The sequence below is a fragment of the Eumetopias jubatus genome, unplaced genomic scaffold (assembly GCF_037043125.1).
Source record: "Eumetopias jubatus isolate StellerSeaLion01/CBP00866 unplaced genomic scaffold, mEumJub1_p1.0 scaffold_1, whole genome shotgun sequence".
In the NCBI taxonomy this organism is placed as follows: Eukaryota; Metazoa; Chordata; class Mammalia; order Carnivora; family Otariidae; genus Eumetopias; species Eumetopias jubatus.
Genome location: NW_028274807.1, coordinates 117,885,097 through 117,906,906, shown reverse-complemented (window position 1 = coordinate 117,906,906; position 21,810 = coordinate 117,885,097). Strand labels below are relative to the sequence as shown.

At 35.5% G+C, this 21,810-nt stretch overlaps 1 protein-coding gene across 3 annotated transcripts in view; it reads left to right on the top strand.

Annotated features, from left to right (window-relative positions):
- U2SURP (U2 snRNP associated SURP domain containing) overlaps positions 1–21,810 on the top strand; it is a 51,731-nt gene that overhangs the window by 2,713 nt on the left and 27,208 nt on the right. Inside the window, exons 2-13 of one of the 3 annotated variants that reach the window (XM_028099131.2) lie at positions 5,415–5,459; positions 7,449–7,580; positions 10,174–10,272; positions 12,466–12,580; positions 12,982–13,115; positions 16,334–16,401; positions 16,976–17,070; positions 17,153–17,185; positions 17,280–17,362; positions 18,563–18,728; positions 18,908–19,119; positions 20,044–20,087. In XM_028099131.2, the coding sequence (XP_027954932.2) occupies positions 5,415–5,459; positions 7,449–7,580; positions 10,174–10,272; positions 12,466–12,580; positions 12,982–13,115; positions 16,334–16,401; positions 16,976–17,070; positions 17,153–17,185; positions 17,280–17,362; positions 18,563–18,728; positions 18,908–19,119; positions 20,044–20,087 (1,226 nt within the window). Of the gene's footprint in view, positions 1–5,414; positions 5,460–7,448; positions 7,581–10,173; positions 10,273–12,465; positions 12,581–12,981; positions 13,116–16,333; positions 16,402–16,975; positions 17,071–17,152; positions 17,189–17,279; positions 17,363–18,562; positions 18,729–18,907; positions 19,120–20,043; positions 20,088–21,810 lie in introns of those variants that run through there. The other 2 variants (XM_028099130.2, XM_088025892.1) reach the window with 2 other exon arrangements.

Below are 21,810 nucleotides of genomic sequence, written 5' to 3'. Positions count from 1 at the left end.
ATAAAGCTGGGCTTCCTTGGGCATTTAGTGCTGAATTGGTTAAGGAACTGTTTTGATTGCTGATTAACAAAAGTATTTCATTTCTAAGAAATAAGTAAAATGAGGATACATTCAAAGCTTGTGATCCTTAGGTATTTATTACTGCTTGTGTACATTCTTTTGATGGTACCTGAAGATATGTAAGATTTAAATATGGTAAAATACTCTAAATGAAACACAAATCTTGAAAATTAGGTTCTTCATGGTTTGCTACTTTTAGTTTAGAGTGAAAGTTTGTTATGGTATGATTGTAACTTTATCTGAAAATATAAGGTGGATAGTTTTATGGGTGGATGGAGAGTGAAATTATGAACTTCTGTTTTCTTGATTGGTACTCTTTTAGAAACTTGAGTATTTGCAGCAGTGGTTCTTGAATATGACTCTTGATATGGTTTTTAAAAATTCCCATCTTATTAGATTGATTGTTTTCTGAAAGTCCAGTTTTTATTTTTTGATTTTATTCCTGAAGCTTTTTTCTTCCTGGAAAGTAAACCTATGGAACATTCTCATTTGCCTTAGTGGCATATGAAAGAGGGGTTCATTTGGTGTGCAAGTTGAAGGCTGCTGCCTCTCTACTACTTTTTCACAAAGATCATCATTTTTTTTACATAATAAAAACTTGGCTACAGGATATTAAACTTGAAAATATTAATATTACAAATAACTTGCCTCTTTATACTGTTTTTAAGTAGTTTTAATATTTTATTGCAAACCAGCCATGTGTTAGATATTGTGCTGAAATAAATTTTCAAAAAGCAAAATGCATTTGCCAGTAGTACTCAGGGCTATTTGGTACTGTTAGCTGTCTCTTCAGGAGTTAAATTTTTTCACTAGACTTTCTTTAGTTTAGATTAACTACAGGATATTCAAAATGTACTTACAACTTTTCATGTATTGGTAGTGTTTGGAATGTAACTTTCAAGATCATTTCAGGTTTTTTTTTAACTTTATCTTAAATAGTACATGGCTTAGTGTTCTATAGGGTTTTTTTCGAGAGGTGGCCCTTGGTTTGCTTTGGAGAGTGGTATTAAGGTAGGTAGCTGCTACTTGTTAGTGTGTGGACAGCAAAGTATGTTGACAGTGGAGTGTAACTTAATTTTGTTGGGTAGGTACTTGTTCCAGTAGGTTAAGTCAACAAGTATATTGAGGCTCCGTCACTTGGCAGATCTTGTGCTTGACTTTGAGGAAGAAAACATTAAATGAGACTATACAAACTGGGCAGTGTGCTGTCTAGTGAAGAAAAGTCAACATATAATAGTACAAAGTAGAGGTATCTAAAAGTTTAGAAAGAAGTGACAGCTGGTTAAATGGAGGGTGGGAAGGAGAAGGCTTAAAGAATAGAGGAATTTGAGTTCTTCTGAACAATGAGCAGAGGTTTGAAGGATAGAGATAGGGATATAAAAAGAGATTTTTAAAGAAAAATAAATCTGGGAAATGGATTGGTAAGTGAACTCGTTTAGTCAGTGCATAGAGCACTGCCATAGGGAATAAAAGTTGCTGAGATGGAAAGATAAGTTTGAGATAAATTGTGGAGATTTTGAATGCTACGGAGTAAAATTAGCTGTGGAAAATTTGAGGCAGGAAAATCCTTTAGGAAAGAATTCTTGGGGCATACTTTAGGAAGAATTTGGGAGTGAGGAGGACCAGTTGGAAGATTATTGCAGTGCTCCTGATAAATATTGAGGATTGTTGCAGAAATCTCACCTCAGATCTTCTTTGGGAAGCTTTCTTAACTTCCCCACTCCCAATAAGATTTGCCTGCCCCCTCTGCTCTAGTGGCCATTGTTTTACTTGACTCTTTTATTAGCTTTATTTTACTTTATATCTTATATCTCTAAGGTAAGGCATAGTACCAGTAAATGGTTGAATTAAGGGAAGATCTGGACCACCATTGTGTCTTTAGAAAGGAAGAGTCCCCATTAAAGAGCTGTGATTAGAGGTGGGATGAGCAGAATTTGACTCATGTGGTTATGAGGGGATAAAGGAGTCCAGGATGATCCTGTTGTAATGCTTGTTGCTGGCTAACACTTAGTGAGCAGTTATTATTTGCTAGACACTGTTCTAAGTGCTTTACCTGTTTTTGCCTTTCACAATAATCGTACGAGGCAGGGTGCTATTCAGCTTTACAGAGGAAAGGAGCTAGGGCCAAGGTTACAAAACTGTTAAGTCCTAAAACCAGGAAGTCTGATTCCAGAATCTGTGCTCTTAAAACATTTTACTACTTCCATATTATGAGTGATTGAGAGATACAATCCATTGTCAGAAATAAGGTCAATAGGAGAAACTAGTTTGGAAGGAATTTTAAATATATTGAGTTTGAGGAGCTTGCAGACATTCGGATGAAGATGTCCAGGAGATAGTTTGAGAACAGAATGGAGCCCAGGAGAGGGACTAAGGTTGAAAATAAAGAATTAGAAGTCATCTCAGTACAATAAGGTGTTGATATGCTTCCTATGGGAGAGATTGTTAAACTTGTGGAGATGTAAGCTGATGCTTTAGAGGACAAGAGGAGAAAGACATTTTAGGAGTCAGTAATGGGAAGGGAAAGCTGATGACACAAAATGGTGGTGTTGGAGGAATGAATGTTCCTGTGGCCAGGTTGATAACTTGAGAAAAGTTTTTATTCTCAGCCACCAACATATAGGGCCATAGTGTAGTTGGCTTAGCCTTTATCTCCTTAACAGTCATAAGAATGATCCTTTTTTCTTTTGGATTTTCTTGCCATCCTTCACCACATCTATGCTATCTGCTTTCTCTATCCTGAGATAAATTTGTCTTGTGTCTGCTTTTTTTTTTTTAAAGATTTTATTTATTTATTTGAGAGAGAGAGTGAGAGAGAGAGCACATGAGAGGGGGGAGGGTCAGAGGGAGAAGCAGACTCCCTGTTGAGCAGGGAGCCCGATGGGGGACTCGATCCTGGGACTCCGGGATCATGACCTGAGCCAAAGGAAGTCGCTTAACAAACTGAGCCACCCAGGCGCCCAGTTGTGTCTGCTTCTTTATTGTCTTAAGCTTCCTTTAATTCTGTCCACTCATTTTGCTTTTTGGTGTTTTCATATAGATGAAGAATTGTGCTCTAGACTTCAGAAGATCTGTAAGCATCATTAATTTGTTGTTCTTCAGTTAAAAAAACCATAAAAACCAAACCTAAGACAAATAATACAGTCAGGTCTAGGTTAGGAAGAGGGAGAGGTTCAGCTTCTGAAGTAGCATTACATTTACTGTTTACTTGGACCACTAGCTTTAGAAGTTGGTTATTTAAAAAATCTTATTAACTACTGTTTGTGTCTCTCAAGCTTAAAGAAGTTCCGTTCTGAACACTGTGTAGTTATAGCTGCAAATCGGTGGAATATGTCTGGTTTGCAGTAGATGTAACCAGTGCCATCTTAGGTTAATTGAAATCAGCTGATGCACCTTCGTAAGCTGTTGCTGTTATTTTTAAATCCTAGAAATGATGATTTGGATGTGGTGGCATAGAAGATTAAAGAAAAAAAGGGTAGCACTGTCTTAGCTGCTCTTGCATGCTTATTCTTCCGGGTGAACTTTAGAATTATTTTTGGCAACCCCTGTGCCCCCTTGCAAAGATTTTCCTTTGGGGTATAGAGCTGTTGAATGAAATTGCACTAAATATGTAAATAAATTTGGGTATAATTGACATTGTCTTAATAATGGGTTTTCCAATCCAGGCATATGATGAGTCTTTTCAAAAGGTGACTTGAATAACTGAATCCGTCTGTAAAGTTTGTGTTTTCTTCACCTGGGTTGTGTACATTTCTGTTGTTGGCTTCTAGATGTTTTATACTTCTTGTGACTATTGTAAATAGGATATCATTTTTGCTACCTAACAGGTTAATACTCGTATATTGGCAAGCAGTTGATTTTTTTTTTCTTTCAATCTGTTCAGCGTCTTGACTGAATTTTTTTTTTGTTTTCTAAGAGTAGTTATTTTCTTGGATTTTCTCATTTCTTAGTGTGTGCAAATGGGCACATTTCAAACTGTGTCTCAGAGTGTGTTTCAGGGAATTAAATATTAAAAAATGTCTTCTTCCATACCATCTTACCTTTTAAGAAAGGTTAGATGGGAGAAGAAAGTGAATGAGGAAGGACACAGTAAAAGTTGGAGATAGAAAAGGATGGCTAGAAAGAATAGTGATGGAAGGTATCTCAGTGCTTAGCTGTCTTGAGCTTATTTTGCTTAGGGCCCAGTATGGTGGAGTTCAGAGGAACAAATCGATTCAGTGCGAAAATCTGACCAGCTGTTCTTAGCCTTAAGTTTAGAGAAGGTAAGTAAAGCAATACTGTGTAGACTTATATGAGTTTTACTGTATTTGCTCTTTTATATATCTTACAAATCCTTAGTTTTCTCTTAAAAATTAATATAATGTCTTATGCATTTTATTTGAAATCTAGAACTCGGAGCTAGGGTCAGATATTTGTGGTGTTAAGATTCTTGGTTTCACTTTTTAACATTTGACTGTACATAAAAATAAGTAAAATCTCACTACCCAATACCTTGCAAAATAAAAACAGCTCAATGACAGAGTTAAATTCTGGGACTCCCAAGTAAAAATTTCAGACATACCACATGTTAATTTAGTTAATAGTCTTGTAGCTTGGCTTCTTTGTCTGCATAGTTAAAAAACAAAATATTGTATGCCATATGTAATTTGATCTGTAGATAATTAAGAAAAAATAAGATGAAATTTTAACAGTTGACATTGTTGGGAAGTGCCATTATTTGAAGACTGAACTTTTTCTGTGCAACTGTAAGCAGTAGTGGCATGCTGAATTAGAAGCAGCCTCCTTTAAAACAAGTTGTAAATGGTGGCCAGCAGTGGATTTGATAAAAGCATTTTCTTTTTTTTGAACTCTTTCTGCAGCAGCATTTGATCTTTTACATTAAGGGTTATGTGTGGATTTTCTTGTTACTAGAATCTGCTTCTTATATGACTGGGTAGTTGGAGGAAGGAGGGGAAGTTTCTTTGCTGTATAGCAAGAAGTTGCTGCTTTGTCACTGTTGTGGCAGTAAACAGTGTATCTTATGACTTGGGAAGAGCTTTTGCAGGAAAATGCTGTTGTAAAAATAGTGGTTAGGTTTCCAGTCTACAGTTTAAAAAGTTTATGCTTCAAATATATCCTACTCTCATTTGTATCATATTTTGGCACATATGCATTCTGAATTTTAAAGAATTGACTTGCACATTTATTTTGGATCACAATCTTTTTGTAAGTCCTAGATTTCCTTTGGTTTTATTAGCTAAGGGGGAATTGCTACAAGTTTGGGAAGATTAAGTCTGTATAACTTGAGACATACTTGTTTTGTTAGCATAATACATTTTTAGATCATTTAAATATTGACTTTTTAATAATTGCAGACCAGATCATCAGATGTTCATTCATCTGGATCTTCAGATGCACATGTGAGTATAAAAGGCAATCTGTCTTTTTTCTTTCTTTTTTTTTTTTTAAAGCATTTATTTATTTAAGTAATCTCTATACCCAACGTGGGGCTCCAACTCATGTCCTCCCAGATCAGGAGGTGCATGCTCCACAGACTGAGCCAGCCAGGCAACTCTCGTCTTTGTATTTTTTTTTTAATATTTTATTTATTTATTTGACAGATAGCGAGAGCGGGAACACAAGCAGTGGGAGTGGGAGAGGGAGAAGCAGGCTTCCTGCCAAGCAGGGAGCCCGAAGGGGGACTCGATCCCAGGACCCTGGGATCATGACCTGAGCCGAAGGCAGACGCTTAACGACTGAGCCACTCAGGCGTCCTCGTCTTTTTTAACATTTAATTTTTCTCTGTATCCCTGTATTTATGATTTTACTTGGTAAATACTATTGTATTATATGTCTATTTTCTGTAATGTTTTTGCTAGATGCGCTTTTTTGTGTGTGTGTTCTATTTGTATAAGTTGGCCCCCTCAGACCATATTAGAAACCAAGTATGTGTGTATCTTTATTTTTTTATTGTGCTTATAAAGTTCTGTACATATACAAATGTGTATACTTGTACAGTGACTATGATTTGCATTATACACACTCATTATTTTTTCACTGCACGATATACCTGTTGGAAATCCCTGCAAGTCAGCAGTTAGAGCTCTAATATAGTCTTTCTGCTGCCGTTGTAATATCCCATAGGGGAAAGTACACATGATTTTTAAAGCTATTTCTCTGTTGATGGGCATATACTTGTCGTTTAAAGCTTTTTGACATTTTGAATAATTCTTCAATAAACATTACATGTTATTATAGCAGTGCTCAAAGTATGGTTTTCAGACCCTTGGGGGTTACTGAGAATTTTTCATGGGTTTTGTGAGTTCAGCTATTTTATAATAAGACAAAGACATTTGCCTTTTTCATCATGTTGACATTTGCAAAGGCAATTGATGGGTAAACTGTTGGCATCTAATATGAATCAAGCTAGTGTTGTCAAAATGTATTAGTAGTCATTGTATTCTTCCTTACTTGGCACAGTAAGGTAAAGAAATGCTAGTTTCACTTAAGAATGTTCTTGATGAAGCAGTGAAAATTATTAATATTAAATTTTGTCCTGTGTATGGGTCTTTTTAATGTTTTGTATGATGAAATGGGAAAAACATGTAAGGCACTACCTCTTCTCAAAGTATGTTTATCTTGAGGAAAGGTACTTGATGGATTATTTAAGTTGAGAAATGAAAACTGGCTCCTTTTTTTTTTTTTAAAGATTTTATTTATTTGCCAGAGAGAGAGGGAGAGTACACGCAAGGGGAGTGGCAGGCAGACGGAGAAGCAGGCTCTCCCTGAGATCATGACCTGAGCCGAAGGCAGACACTTAACCATTTGAGCCACCCAGGCGCCCCAAACTGGCTCGTTTTTTGATGGAATACCGTTTTTACTTGAAAGGAACAGCTGACAAACTGTGGTTAATCAGACTTGGATGTTTGGCAGATAGAAGGAAACAGACCTGTTACTTCAAAGAAAACAGTTATTTGTTGTTTTTTTTTTTTAAGATTTTTTATTTATTTATTTGACAGAGAGAGACACAGTGAGAGAGGGAACACAAGCAGGGGGAGTGGGAAAGGGAGAAGCAGGCTTTCCCCAGAGCAGGGATCCTGATGTGGGGCTCGATCCCAGGACCCTGGGATTATGACCTGACCGAAGGCAGAGGCTTAACCACTGAGCCACCCAGGTGCCCCGAAAACAGTATTTGTTAATGATATAAAATTTGAGCTTTCAGGTACAAGTTAGAATTATTGAAAACTTTCCCTGTACCAAAGGACTTTTCTGATGAAATCATTGGTGATATTAAGGGATGAGAGTTTTGATAGTGTATAGTGAAATTTGTCACTATTTGGACATTTGGGTTGTTTGTAGTTTTAGTACTACATCTGTGATTTTAAAAAGTTGTTTTACTTTTCCTGAAGATGGATGCATCTGGACCCTCAGATAGTGATGTGCCAAGTCGGACACGACCTAAGAGCCCAAGAAAACATAATTATAGGAATGAGAGTGCCCGTGAAAGCCTTTGTGATTCTCCTCATCAGAATCTCTCGAGAGTAAGTGTTGATAAAGATAAGAAAGGATTAATAATTTTAATCTGTCCTGGATTGAATTTGGTGGTTGAATATTTTGGTTTTATACTGGTTCTTTCATTATGTACTATTTGAAAATAGCATTTTTTAAAAAAGATTATTTATTTATTTGACAGAGGGAGTCACAGTGAGAGAGGGAACACAAGCAGGGGGAATGGGAGAGGAAGAAGCAGGCTTCCTGCTGAGCAGGGAGCCCGATGGGGGGCTTGATCCCAGGACACTGGGATCATGACCTGAGCTGAAGGCAGACGCTTAGGGACTGAGTCACCCAGGTACCCCTAGCATTATTTTTTGTATCTGGGTTAATGATAAACTCAAGTTCATGTACGGAAAAAAATTTTTTTTTTAGCTTATATGTGAGATAGGATTCATTTAAAATTTAAAATTTTAATTATAAAACCAAGGAGTGTTTGGATTAAAATGTTTTGTTTTTTTAAAGATTTTATATATTTATTTGACAGAGACACAGCGAGAGAGGGGACACAAGCAGGGGGAGTGGGAGAGGGAGAAGCAGGCTTCCCGCGGAGCAGGGAGCCTGGTGCAGGGCTCGATCCCAGGACCTTGGGATCATGATCTGAGCTGAAGGCAGACGCTTAACGACTGAGGCACCCAGGTGCCCCTAAAGTGGTTTTTTTAAAAAAAGATTTTATTTATTTGCCAGAGAGCACGTGGGAGGGGGAGAGAGAGAGAGAGAGAGAGAGAGAGAGAGAGAGAGAGAGAGAGAGAGAGAGAGAGAACACGCAGGGGGAGTGGCAGGCAGGGGGAGAAGCAGGCTCTCTGCTGAGCAAGGAGCTTGATATGGGACTCGATTCCAGAAATCTGGGATCATGACCTGAGCTGAAGGCAGACGCTTAACCGACTGAGCCACCCAGGCATCCCTGGATATAAAATAGTTAAGGGTCAGATTTATTGTTCCTCCCTTATACCAAACATTTACTGAATCAAATACCACATGCCATTCACTGGAAATAAATAGGTGGGTAAAATGCAGTTCTTGCTCTTGGAGAGCTTACAGTCTTACCATGGGAAGTAAACAGATAGGTACTATTCACTCTAATTAGTGTGCCCAGGGCAGTATGAGAACAGAGAGGGAGCATCTTTATTATGTGTATCTGCAAAGCGTTCTCATGCTCTTTTAGTCTTTTTTCTATTTTTTCTATTTCATATAATTTTTCTTGTTACTAAAGTTGGGGAATTAATAAATTAATAAAAATTAAATTTGGAAATATAGAGAAGGCAGTCATCACCAGCCAGTATTAACATTGGTAACACTTTATTTTTATTGTTTAATATTCTAAGCATAAATATATTTTTACTTTGCTGAGATCCATTTTACAGGAATACATTTTAAAATACTCTGTTTTCAGTTCTTTTTTTTTTAATTTTAGCAAAAATTCTGTGAAACTTTAATGGATGATTATATTTCTTTGTGTAAACATTCCATAATTCCTTTAACCATTTTTCTCTGGTGTGTAAGTTTAGCTCTTAGGATATAAATAAAATTTGAGCCCTTCTGATTTTGTTTTGTAAAATTATGTTTTTCATTGAATTTATATGTAATTTTACCATTTGTTTAAACTTTTAAAATTAAAACCAAAGATGCTGGATGATGACCATTTTTCTTTCTACTTTGGGAAAAAAATTTACTTTGAATCTATTCCTGAAACCTCATTTTGACTTTTGGGTTATAAACTTTTATTTTTTCAAGGTGATTTTAATGTAACTTTAAAATAATTTGAGCGGTATTACTCTTTTATTCTGCTTCTCAGGGGCAAGCCTATTTATAACGAGGGGATTGATAAAGTCTAATTTGTAATTGGTTAACTTCTCATTTTGGTAGGCAAGAGCGAAACCTTCGGATTTCAATTACAGATTAATAGTTTAGGTTGTATTTAATAGACATTACTCTCTTTTAAGTTTATGAATCAAAATCTAACATTTACATGAATAACTGAACAACTAAAGATCTGTAGATGATTTTACTTCTGCTGTAACCTGAAATACTATTATTATGTTCCTAAACATCAGTATTATTGTTGAAGAATGAGTTTATTTACTGAATTATAGAAGGAAGTGATGTGATTTGTAGTACCTGAAATGGAGGTTATAGATGGTATTTAGATTCCTGCCACTGAACTTTGGAAATATATGCTGCCTTCTCCCTGTTTGAATGTTTTCCCTCACTGCTTCTTTTGCTCAGAACCATCTGTACTTTTTCTCAAGTGCTTTTATTCTTGCTGCCAGCAAGTCGATTGAATGAGTTCTAAGCCTTGGCATCTCTCTCTGCTTTTTCACTTTTTTTTTTAAAGAAAATGGCTTTTTTATGTTACTGACCTTGAATTAGCAAATGAAGACATTCCTTAAGGAATACTTAAATCAGAATCAAGCCCACGGTAGGCACTTGATGCTTAAAAGTAGCCTCAGCTTTTCTGCTTTATGGTGAAATTTCTTTTTAAAAGTCATCTAATCTGAAGACTTGGTTATCAGTTGAGCTGTACCAATTGAGTTAGATAGTATTAAGAATGTGTATGTAAAGGTATGCTTTTTCTTTTCATAGCCTCTTCTAGAAAACAAACTTAAAGCATTCAGTATTGGAAAAATGAGTACAGCTAAGCGAACTTTAAGTAAGAAGGAGCAAGAAGAATTAAAGAAAAAGGTAATATTTAAATTGTATTTTGAGTTATCCTTGGAAGTGTGTCTAAATAAGTGTATGGGCAGTAGGGAAATGCTTTTCAAAGATTCTTGACCGGGATATTTTCAGCTCCCACTACCAAGTCACATCTGTAACACAAGGTACATTTAGAGGTTTGTATCCCTGTTCCCGCCACTGCTTCTTCTATGTAAGATTTGGTTATTTTCTGGTCTCTTCATCTTGTATAAACAAGTGTGTATAAGTATATATTGTATTCCTCTCTCTTAAGTGATCAATAATATGCTATATACAGTGTACTTTTCTCCATCTTGCTTTTTACACTTAACATTATAGCTCAGAGATTACTGCAGGTATAATGAAATAGTCCTTGTTTTTTTTTAAAGATTTTATTTATTTATTTGACAGAGAGACACAGCGAGAGAGGGAACACAAGCAGGGGGAGTGGGAGAGGGAGAAGCAGGCTTCCCATGGAGCAGGGAGCCCGATGTGGGGCTCGATCCCAGGACCCTGGGATCATGACCTGAGCTGAAGGCAGATGTTTAATGACTGAGCCACCCAGGCGCCTGTTATTCCTTGTTTTTTTAAATAGCTGTGTAGACATACAGTAGTTATTCAGTAAAATTCTGTTGAGGGCATTTTTGTTTTGGTCTTTTGCCATTGAAATGGTGCTGTTAATGGATAGTGTTATGCATATGGTTTTTTTGCTAGTTTATCTTTGGGATATATTCCTGTAAGTGAGATTACTGGGTTGAATGGTAAATGCATAAATGTAGCTCTCTTGGATATTGTCAAATTGCTGTCTATAAGGGCAGGGACATTTCACATCTCAGTAATGTATGAGAGGTTGTTTCCCTATAGCCTTGCCAGCAGAGAATGTTTTTGAAGTATTGCCAATCTGCTCAGTGAAAAATGGTATCTCAGTGTAGTTTTAAATTTGCATTTCTCTTGTAAGTAAGGTTGAAAAGCTTACTTTTTTGCCTTTACATTTTGTGTAAAAGGTTACACAAAAGCTTTTGAGTTTGTTTCTATGAGCTGTCTGCTTATATCTAAACCAATCTTTCTAGAAGTTAGTAGTGTATCTCTATTTTTTAGAAACTTCACGTATTAAGTATATTAACACTGTCTATGACACAAGGTGCAGTGTTTTTTCCCAGTCTTCGATTGTCTTTTTATTTTGCTTCTGGTGTTTTTTCCATGCAGAAACTGTTTATTGTTATGTAATCAGATTTATCAGTCTTTCCTTATGATTTCTAGTTTTCAGTGTTTTTCTTACTCTCAGCTTATAAAGGAATTTCCTCATGTTTTTTCTTTTTCTTTTAAAAAGTATTTATTTGACAGAGAGAGAGACAGTGAGAGAGGGAACACAAGCAGGGGGAGTGGGAGAGGGAGAAGCAGGCTTCCCGCTGAGCAGAGAGCCTGATGTGGGGTTTGATCTCAGGACTCTGCGGTCATGACCTGAGCTGAAGGCTGACAGACACTTAACCAATTGAGCCACCCAGACGTTCCTTAAATTGTTTCATTTAAAAAAAATTAAATATGATTCATTTGCAGTTTCTCCTGGTATATGATGTGAAGAATTGGTTCACTTTTGTCTTTTTTTCAAATAGTTATCCCGGCATCATTCATTGAAAAGTTGATCTATTCTCCACTGATTAGAGATGCTTTTATTGAATACTAAATTTCCAAGTGTTGCTGGATTTATTTCTCTATTTTCTGTTCTGTTCCATTGGCCTTCTATGCATACATGTTTTGGGGACATTGTGAAGAGTTATAATTGAAATTGTCAAGATTCTTTGGAGCTTTTTTTCTAATGCCAGCTGTGGAGTTATTGCTGCTTCATCTTCTAATACTCATGTCTGTGGTTTGTGAAGGAAATCTTTATAATCACTGAATTAAATCATGCTTTGGAAACATCAAAAACAGTAATAGAATAATACATTTTGACTCTAATGTCTCTAAATTTACTTAGTGGATCCTTTTCTAGTTCCATAAATTGCCAGTAGAGGATCAAAGTCTTAGTTTCAGTGTTAATTAGTATCTAATATCTACCAAAGATTAGATATTACCTGTTAGGACTGCCTAACCTGCTTTTCCTAGCGAAGAGAAAGGTTTTGTTTCCATTGTTCCTTAATGAGTTTCGCCCTATGTACAATAATATTTTTCATATGAAGTAGTATTATTTTCATGTGTATTTAGGAAGATGAAAAGGCAGCTGCTGAGATTTATGAGGAATTTCTTGCCGCTTTTGAAGGAAGTGATGGTAATAAAGTGAAGACATTTGTGCGTGGAGGTGTTGTTAATGCAGCTAAAGGTTAGTGTGAATATTACAGTCCTTGAGCAAACCCCAGAAGTCTTGGTAGAATAATTGTAGGTAATTATGAAAGATGTTTGGTGGCTTTGAATTTCACATTTCCTTTCTACCAGCACCCTCTAGTGTTGGTATTAGTTGTTAATTAGCAGAATAAATGGCCAGATGTGGATTAATGATAAATTGGAGCCAAACACTTTGCAAAAAGTTTCATAGTTTTACTATAAAATGACTAGTATTTTGGAGAGTAAGGTAATATGAATTTAACTTCATATTTTGTCAGTAGTGATATATCTTAGTGCTAAAAGCATTTTACTAATTTATGTTTATTTTCAAATAAAAAATCAAATAATAGGAAATTAGTTTTGAAAATTAGTTTTGAAACTTACTATTTTAAATTTCAGAAGAACATGAAACAGATGAAAAAAGAGGTAAAATTTATAAGCCGTCTTCAAGATTTGCAGATCAGAAAAATCCTCCAAATCAGTCATCCAATGAAAGACCACCATCTCTTCTTGTGATAGAAACCAAAAAACCTGTAAGTCATACCCAAATAAGTGACTTTTTATGTTCAGAGATGATACTGCCAATGATATTTCACTACTTCCACTGTAAGCAGGACTTTGGTTTCTTGTTTTTAATTATTTTGGGAGTAGATGTTGAGTTTTGGTGTTTAATTTATAATAAATTAGAGTAGGACATGTAGACTGTTTTTTTATGTTCTTTGAGCAATGAACCTTTGGTGATGTTATATTCATACTATACTACAAGTAAAAAGTTGACTATATTTTAGGTATAAATATAAAATAATGGGATTGTCTTTTTAAGCAATTCTGAACTGAGGTATTTAAATAATATCAGCATGTGTAGTGGCAGTTACCTTGGAAGACTATATGTATTCCAGTAATGTATCTTTTGCCTAGAACATATATGGAATTAATTTGGAATTAACTGTCAACTAGTGGTACTTTCTTTTAAATGTTCTCAGTGTTAGAAAATTTTTTATTTTTTGATGGGATTTTTCATGGGGGTTGGAAGATAGATGTGGGTCATGTCATTTGGAGCCACACTTGGTGAAGAGGTATGATTACACTGAACGGTGAGACTGACTTTTCTTGTGTGACTTTTAAAATAGCTCTGAAAGCAATGCAATGGAAAAAAGCAGTTTTATTGAGATGTAATTCACATACCATAAAATTTACTTTTAAAGTACACAATTAGTTTTTAAAATGTATTCACAGTTACGCAACAATCACTAATCTCTAATTTCAGAACATTTTTATTACCCCAAAAAGAAACCTTACACCTATTTTTAGTCATCCCCTACCCCTGGCAACCACTAACCTACTTTTTGTCTGTTTGGATTTGCCTGTTTAGGACATTTCATGCAGATGGAATCATACAACATGTAGCCTTTTGTTTCTGGCTTCTTTACTTAGCATAATATTTCAAGGTTCATCTGTATTCCAGCGCATACTAATACTTCATTCTGTTTTATAGTTGAATAATATTCTGTTTTATGAGTATAGCACATACTGTTTATCCATCTGTTGATATTTGGGTTGTCTCCACTTTTTAGCCATTATGAGTAATGTTGCTACACATTTGTGCATAGGCTTTTTTTTTTTTTTAAAGATTTTATTTATTTATTTGACAGATAGAGACACAGTGAGAGAGGGAACACAAGCAGGGGGAGTGGGAGAGGGAGAAGCAGGCTTCCCACTGAGCAGGGAGCCCGATGTGGGACTCGATCCCGGGACCCTGGGATCATGACCTGAGCTGAAGGCAGACACTTAACGACTGAGCCACCCAGGCGCCCCTGCATAGGCTTTTTTTGTGGACTTACGCATTCAGTTCTCTCATATATACCTAGAAGTAGAATTGCTGGGTCATATGGCAACTATTTGTTTAACCTTTTGAGAAACTGCCAAAACTCTTTTCTAAATTAGCTGTACCATTTTACAGTCCCATCAGCATCATATGAGGGTTCTAATTTGTTTTTTTTTTTTTTAAGATTTTATTTATTTATTTGACAGAGACACAGCGAGAGAGGGAACACAGGGGGAGTGGGAGAGGGAGAAGCAGGCTTCCCGCGGAGCGGGGAGCCCGATGCAGGGCTGGATCCCAGGACCCTGGGATCATGACCTGAGCTGAAGGCAGACGCTTAACGACTGAGCCACCCAGGCGCCCTGAGGGTTCTAATTTTAACACATCTTTACCAACACTTGTTAAAAAAATTTTTTTTGTAAGATTTATTTATTTATTTATTTGACAGAGAGAAGGAGAGAGCACAAGTAGGCAGAGTGGCAGGCAGAGGGAGAGGAAGAAGCAGGCTGTCTGCTGAGCAGGGAGCCTGATTTGGGGTTCAATCCCCAGACCCTGAGATCATCACCTGAGCCGAAGGCGGCCGCTTAACCGACTGATCTACCCAGATGCCCCTAAAATTGTCTGTTTTTTAAAATTGTAGTCATCTTAGTGGGTGTGAAGTTGTACCTAATTGTGGTTTTGATTTGCACTTCCCTAACGATGTGGAGCATCTTTTTTATGTGTTTATCATCCATTTGTAGTCTTCTGTGGAGAAATGTCTTTCAGATCCTTGGCCCATTTTTTAATTGGTCTATTTGTTGTCTTTTTATTGTTAAGTTGTAAGAGTATTTTACACTTCCTGGAGTCAAGTCTCTTATCAGTTGTGTGATTTGCACATGTTTTCTCCCATTCTGAGTTGTCTTTGTCCTTTATTGATAGTGCCCTTTGAAACACAAAAGTTTTTAATGGTGATGAAGTAGAGTTTATCAGCTTTTTCTTAGGTCACTTGTGCTTTTGATGTCATATCTAAGAAGCCATTGCCTCATTCAAAATCATGAAGATTTATTCCTATGTTTTTCTCTTAGAGTTTTATAGTTTTAGTGGTTAAATTTAGGTATGTGAGTCATTTGAGTTAATTTTTGTGTGTGGTGTAAAGAGGTCCAACTTCACTTTTTCTTGCATGTGGATATTCAGTTGTTCTCGCACTATTTGTGAAAACAGACTTTTTATTTTTCCCCATTGAATTATTTTGGCACTTTTAAGAGAGGGCTTTCAAAAGCAGTTTTAAAAGAGGAGTTCCAAAGATGTTACTGATTATTTCAATCATTCATGATCCTCCTAAGGTGACTGTTTTGAAGAAGTGCGTACTTTTGGTAGTTGCTCATGGCAGTTACTTGGCAGTTCAGTTACTTTATGTTCATTAGTTTTGCTCCCTGTTGCCCTCTCAGCAGTATTCAGGCCTAAGTATCACAGGCTTTTGAAAGATAAAGTTTGTGGTTCCTTTACTTTAAGACTACTGCTTGTCATTTTCTTTAATTGCTTTAATAATCAAATTGTTAAATTCTTTTTTTTTTTTAAAGATTTTATTTATTTGACAGAGAGACACAGGGAGAGAGGGAACACAAGCAGGGGGAGTGAGGGAGGGAGAAGCAGGCTTCCTGCTGAGCAGGGAGCCGGGTGCGGGACTCCATCCCAGGACCCTGGGATCATGACCTGAACCGAAGGCAGATGCTTAACGACTGAGCCACCCAGACGCCCACAAATTGTTAAATTCTTAATTCCAGAGAACAGGAAGGAAGTGTAATGAGAACAGAAGCATTCTTTTTAATTTAAATAATTAGAATATAATTGGCACTAAAATAAAAATTATTTAAAATGATCTGATTATTGAACCATTAGTTTTGTTTTACCGTGTTTTGTTTGAAGTATAACTTGTCATATCCTTCATAGCCACTGAAGAAAGGGGAGAAAGAAAAGAAAAAAAGCAATTTGGAACTCTTCAAAGAAGAATTGAAACAGTAAGTTTTATAGTGTGGAGAATGGCTGTCCATAGTATATTGAGCTGATACGTACAGATGCAGGTATGAAGAATGTAGTGTCTTGGTTATCACTAACTGCCTTACCTATGATGAGGTTGTTTTAAGTATGATAGTAATTTTTTTTTTTTTAGGGTATGTTTGAAGATGATTTAGCATTTCATCCAGTATCTAGGTTGGTAGCATAATATGGATGCAATTCAATTGATTTATCTAATGTCCGGAGTCCTGTTTGCAGTGGAAACAATGTAGTCACTGAGATGGGGTGAGGAGTGAGCAGACTTAACCAAGAAAGGACAAATTCATTGGTTTTAATGTTGAATTTCCTCCTCACCTTAGAAGTGAGCTTTCTATTCTAATGCTTGCATGACATGTCAGAAATTTGCTTATGACTGTTATAGCTGAGGGACTCTCATCTTGGGTGTTAGTACTGGCATTTAATTACTCACAAATATTTCAAGTTATATGAACATAGTACTTGGATAAATTGTATTCTTAATAAATGTGAATGAACAACTTTTGCCTCATTATTAGTGATTATAAATATTTTCAACAGAATTCAGGAAGAGCGGGATGAGAGACATAAAACAAAAGGCAGGTTAAGCCGATTTGAGCCTCCTCAGTCAGATTCTGATGGTCAGCGTCGTTCTAGTAAGTGGCATTTATTTTAATGTTTGTATTGTGATTAACTCTTCTAAAAACTAAGAACTGTTTTCTTTTTCCCCTTTTCAAGTGGATGCGCCTTCAAGAAGAAATAGATCATCTGGTGGTAATACAGTTTTTTGCTTTTTTTAATTAATAGAAATTTTTCAAACTTTGTATTATGCAGGTTATAATTTTTTTTCCCCTCTTTATCCTAGTTCTTGATGATTATGCACCTGGCTCACATGATGTAGGCGATCCAAGCACTACTAATTTATATCTTGGAAACATTAATCCACAGGTAATATTAGAAAAGTTAGATGAATGTTGGCTCATATTCTTTATAATTATGGAAGAAAATTGCTTTGTCAACAAAAAATAAAGTCAAGAATCTGAAGTAAGCAAATTTGAAGGAACCTAGAGACTATTGAAGTCTCTAAAATTATCTTATAAAATTGAGCCTTACTGGTATGGGCTGAATTGTGTTGCTACAATTCTTAAGGACTTATCTCCTTTCTGTAATTTGGCTATCTGAATTTGAAATATCTTACTGTGTACTGATTTTATTTATCAAATCAGGATTTGACCAGTGGTGGACAGTGTTCTTTTGAGACTGCCCTCTTGTGCATAGCTTACTTCCTTAATGGACATCCTTTTTCGATTTTCTCTTCATGATAGCAAGTTAGTAATTTGTGAATTCTTTCCCTCACTTCAGTGTTACTTGTGTTATGAGGAATATAGTGGTAGTTATACGTAATATGCTTTTTAAAAAAATTATGTTTTTTTTTAAAGATTTTATTTGTGAGAGAGATAGTGCACAAGCAGTGGGGGAGGGGCAGAGGGAGAGGGAGAAGCAGGCTCCCCGCTGACATGTACAGCATGACATGGGACCCCATCCCAGGACTCTGGGATCATGACCTGAGCCGAAGGCAGACGCCCAACCGACTGAGCTACCCAGGCGCCCAAAATTATGTTTTGGACCTCATTGTGTATTTACCATTTTCTCTTTTTCTCTCTTCTTAATTACATTGGGTGCTGGAAAAAGAAAAAGTGATTAGATGTTTTCTTTTCTTTCATCACCAACATGTACTTTCTCCTTGCCTTAAATGTGATAATCAGAGCTGACTGAAAAATGTTGCTAAATGTCTAAACAAACCACTGCCAAAGAACAGCTTATTTTAGATGCAGGATCTCAAAAGGAGCAGCAGGGGAGATAGAGATGTGCTTTTCTTTAGCCACCCAGCCTCTTCACCCTGACCACTTACTTGTGTTTCTGGTATGAAAAGATTTGTGAATGTCCCTTGAGGGCAAGATTGTACCTATTTAGGGTCCTAGTACTTGAATGGAAACTTGTAGCATTAATATGACTTACTGTTCATTTTGTAAAAATTTGCTCTCTCTCACCGACTTCTTCCCTCCTTTTTTCTGCATGCCGAAAAAACTCTTATGCTTTTTATATTTATTTATTTATCTATTTATACATTTTTATGCCTTTTAATAGATGAATGAAGAAATGCTTTGTCAAGAATTTGGAAGATTTGGACCATTAGCCAGTGTGAAAATTATGTGGCCTAGAACTGATGAAGAAAGAGCAAGAGAGAGAAATTGTGGCTTTGTGGCCTTTATGAATAGAAGAGATGCTGAAAGAGCTTTAAAAAATTTAAATGGTAAAGTTTTTTACTGTCTGCTACAGAATTCAGACTTTTTTTCTGGTTCTGAAAAGTATAAAAACTCTAGGGAAAAAATGGACCACAAATGGAAAGGTTAAATATGGAAATTAATTCAAATTAACAGAGATGTTTTGTTTTGAGAATTACCAGGGTGACCTTTCTTTTCTGTTTTGCAGGAAAGATGATTATGTCTTTTGAAATGAAGTTAGGTTGGGGTAAAGCTGTGCCTATTCCTCCACATCCAATATACATTCCGCCTTCTATGATGGAACATACGCTTCCCCCACCTCCATCAGGACTGCCTTTTAATGCGCAGCCTAGAGAGAGGTTAAAAAACCCTAATGCTCCAATGTTACCGCCACCTAAAAACAAGGAGGATTTTGAGAAGGTAATTTAAAAAATGTACATAGGGCCGCATCTAATTTGTAAATACTAAATCTGTGGTAGTATTTCTTTTCAATAATTTTATAGAAAATGTGTGTGTAATTCTGTTTGACAACTCTTAAATAAGTAGATGTGTTCCCTGCCTTAGCCCATGGAAACCCTGTATTGAAATACTAGGTCATATTTTTATTTGTGGCTACCATTCCTTTTTTGACCACTTAAGTTTTTTTTCTCTTTGTCCACTGTTGTATCCAGGTTTGCTTAAGTGCAGTATCTAATTTACTTTGTTCTGAGAAAGTGTTACTTTGTATTTGGTTAAGTGACTTTTCAATTAGAAAGACCTAAATAGTTAAACTGTTTGGATGGCTGCTAGCTAACTTAGTTTTCAAGATCTGAGGTATTAGAGTATTTGAGAGCATATGTGGTTTTTAAAAAAGCAGTTAACTACTCTAGTAAAGGCAAAGGGTGAGTATTTTCTTTTTATTAAACATAAAACCAACTTAATTTCAAGTTTTAAGAATTTGTTGGTTCTATTATGAAATAATTACACTTAAAATGACAGGGCTGGTTTTAAAGGCTTGGGAACAAAGTAGCAAACTGTATGGTCAGAGGCAAACAGTTAATTATTTCACAAATTAAAATCTTTATCTGATAATTCTCAGTGTAGTACCTATTTCAGTGCATTGATGTGCATTCTGGCAGGAATGTTCTGATTCTTTGCATTTGGTGAACATTTATTGTTCACTGAACACATCCATTTGCATTTATGTAATTGCTTAGTGTATAATTACTTCAAATGCAGTGATTGCCTGCAAAACTTGTGATTAGATGTGTAGTGTTTTCAATGCATTATGTATATTTTTGCTTGTTACTTGTTAACAATACTCACATATTCTATGTTTATTATCTGATGTGACTTCATATACAGACTCTGTCGCAAGCCATAGTCAAAGTGGTTATCCCAACAGAAAGGTACATGTTTTTCTTTATTATTACTGATCTAAATATAGACAATATCCCCTTCTGAATTAAAAAAAAATGGTGTTGAGGAAAAGGTAATATCTTGACTGAGCAATGGTTCCTTCCCAGTACTTTTTGGGGGGGATATGTGACTAACTTTAATATACTTTGCAATTTTATGTCATTATCTTTTTGTTTTTATTGTTACCAAAGTAGGGCATTTTATAGTTTTAGTAGTTAGAATGTATTTGATAGATTTAATCTGGAGTTGTTAGTTTAATAATATTAGACTATTGTGATGGGAAAATAGGTGTTTTAAATGTATTTTAAATTGTATATAATGTTACAATTTGACCCAATCTGTTTTTTCTTTTGGTTCCTGAATGATCTGTGTTTAACATGCAACCTTAGTTTGAGTTCTTCTTACTGAAGGGCATAGCTTTGTTTTTTCTAATTGATTAGGAATTCCTGTTATTTTCATGAACACTCAACATACTAGAAATTTTTTTTCATGGTGACAAAGGTATTTGGAATTCTTTTATTTTTCTTTCTTCCTTTTTTTTCTTTTTCAACATAATGATAAAGCAGAAGAATTCATGCTCTAGGTATGCTCTTGCTCAGTCAAGCTAAGCCTTTTCCCAAACACAGGAACACAACACTGGTTGAATAATAAATGAACACAAAAGAATACCAAATTCTCTTTGACATTGGCCTTGGTGAGCAACACCAGCTGAACTGTCTGCGGCAGCGGGGGACCAGGAAAACATCATGGGATGGATTGGGAAAGTATACAGTTTTTGACCAGACATTGGTACGATCGACTCCAATAAATGTGGTTTTATTATAACTGAGAGACAATTTTTTGGTTTTTTTTTTTGTTATTGTTGCCCAGAGTAAGATAATTGCCATTTTAAAATAAAATAATGCACTTTAAAATATATCATCTTTTTGTACTACACTGTTTCATTCTGATAGAAAAGTCAGCCTTTTAAAAATGTTAAATACACCATCTTTAAGGAAAAAGTGTGATTACAATTCTTTAATAATCTTGAATTCAGCTTAGCAACAACTAATTGTCAGATTTTGATTTTAAATAATCACATGAAATATTTTAAAACTTTAAACTTTAAATTTTCTAAAAATACATTTTATCAGTTTACAAGCCTGTTTAAAACTATAGTGGGTTATTTTTCCACTGATAAAGTATTCACAGGAAAGTATTTTTGTAGCATTCAAAAAGCATATTCCAGTAGTAACTCTACATGTGGCTCAGCTTATTTCTAAACTAAATTTTGAGTATATATTTTGTTGAAAAGTCTTAACTCACCATTACAATAAATCCTTTGTTTTAAACTTGCTAAACCACTTTTCATTTATAATATTCAAGTCAAGTTGGATTTGACTTAATTCATACAAGTTTCTGGATGTATAGTATTTGTCCCCCCAGTAATTGATTTTATATCTTATGATATTTACATAAAATTTCCCTTCACTTTAATTTGACACATACCAGTGGGAGTTTTGGAACTGAATCATAACTTTACATTATCTCCCTTCCCTCCAAATAATATCATTAACTATATGGATGCTGAGAATACATTGTCATTTGGATAACAAAAACTGCATATTTGCAGAATAGTTAATAGTTCTGTGAAAGAAAAATAATTTTTAGATATAAAATTAAGTGATGCTTTTGGTTTTTTGTTTTAACAATTTGAGGTGAATTAATAGTTTT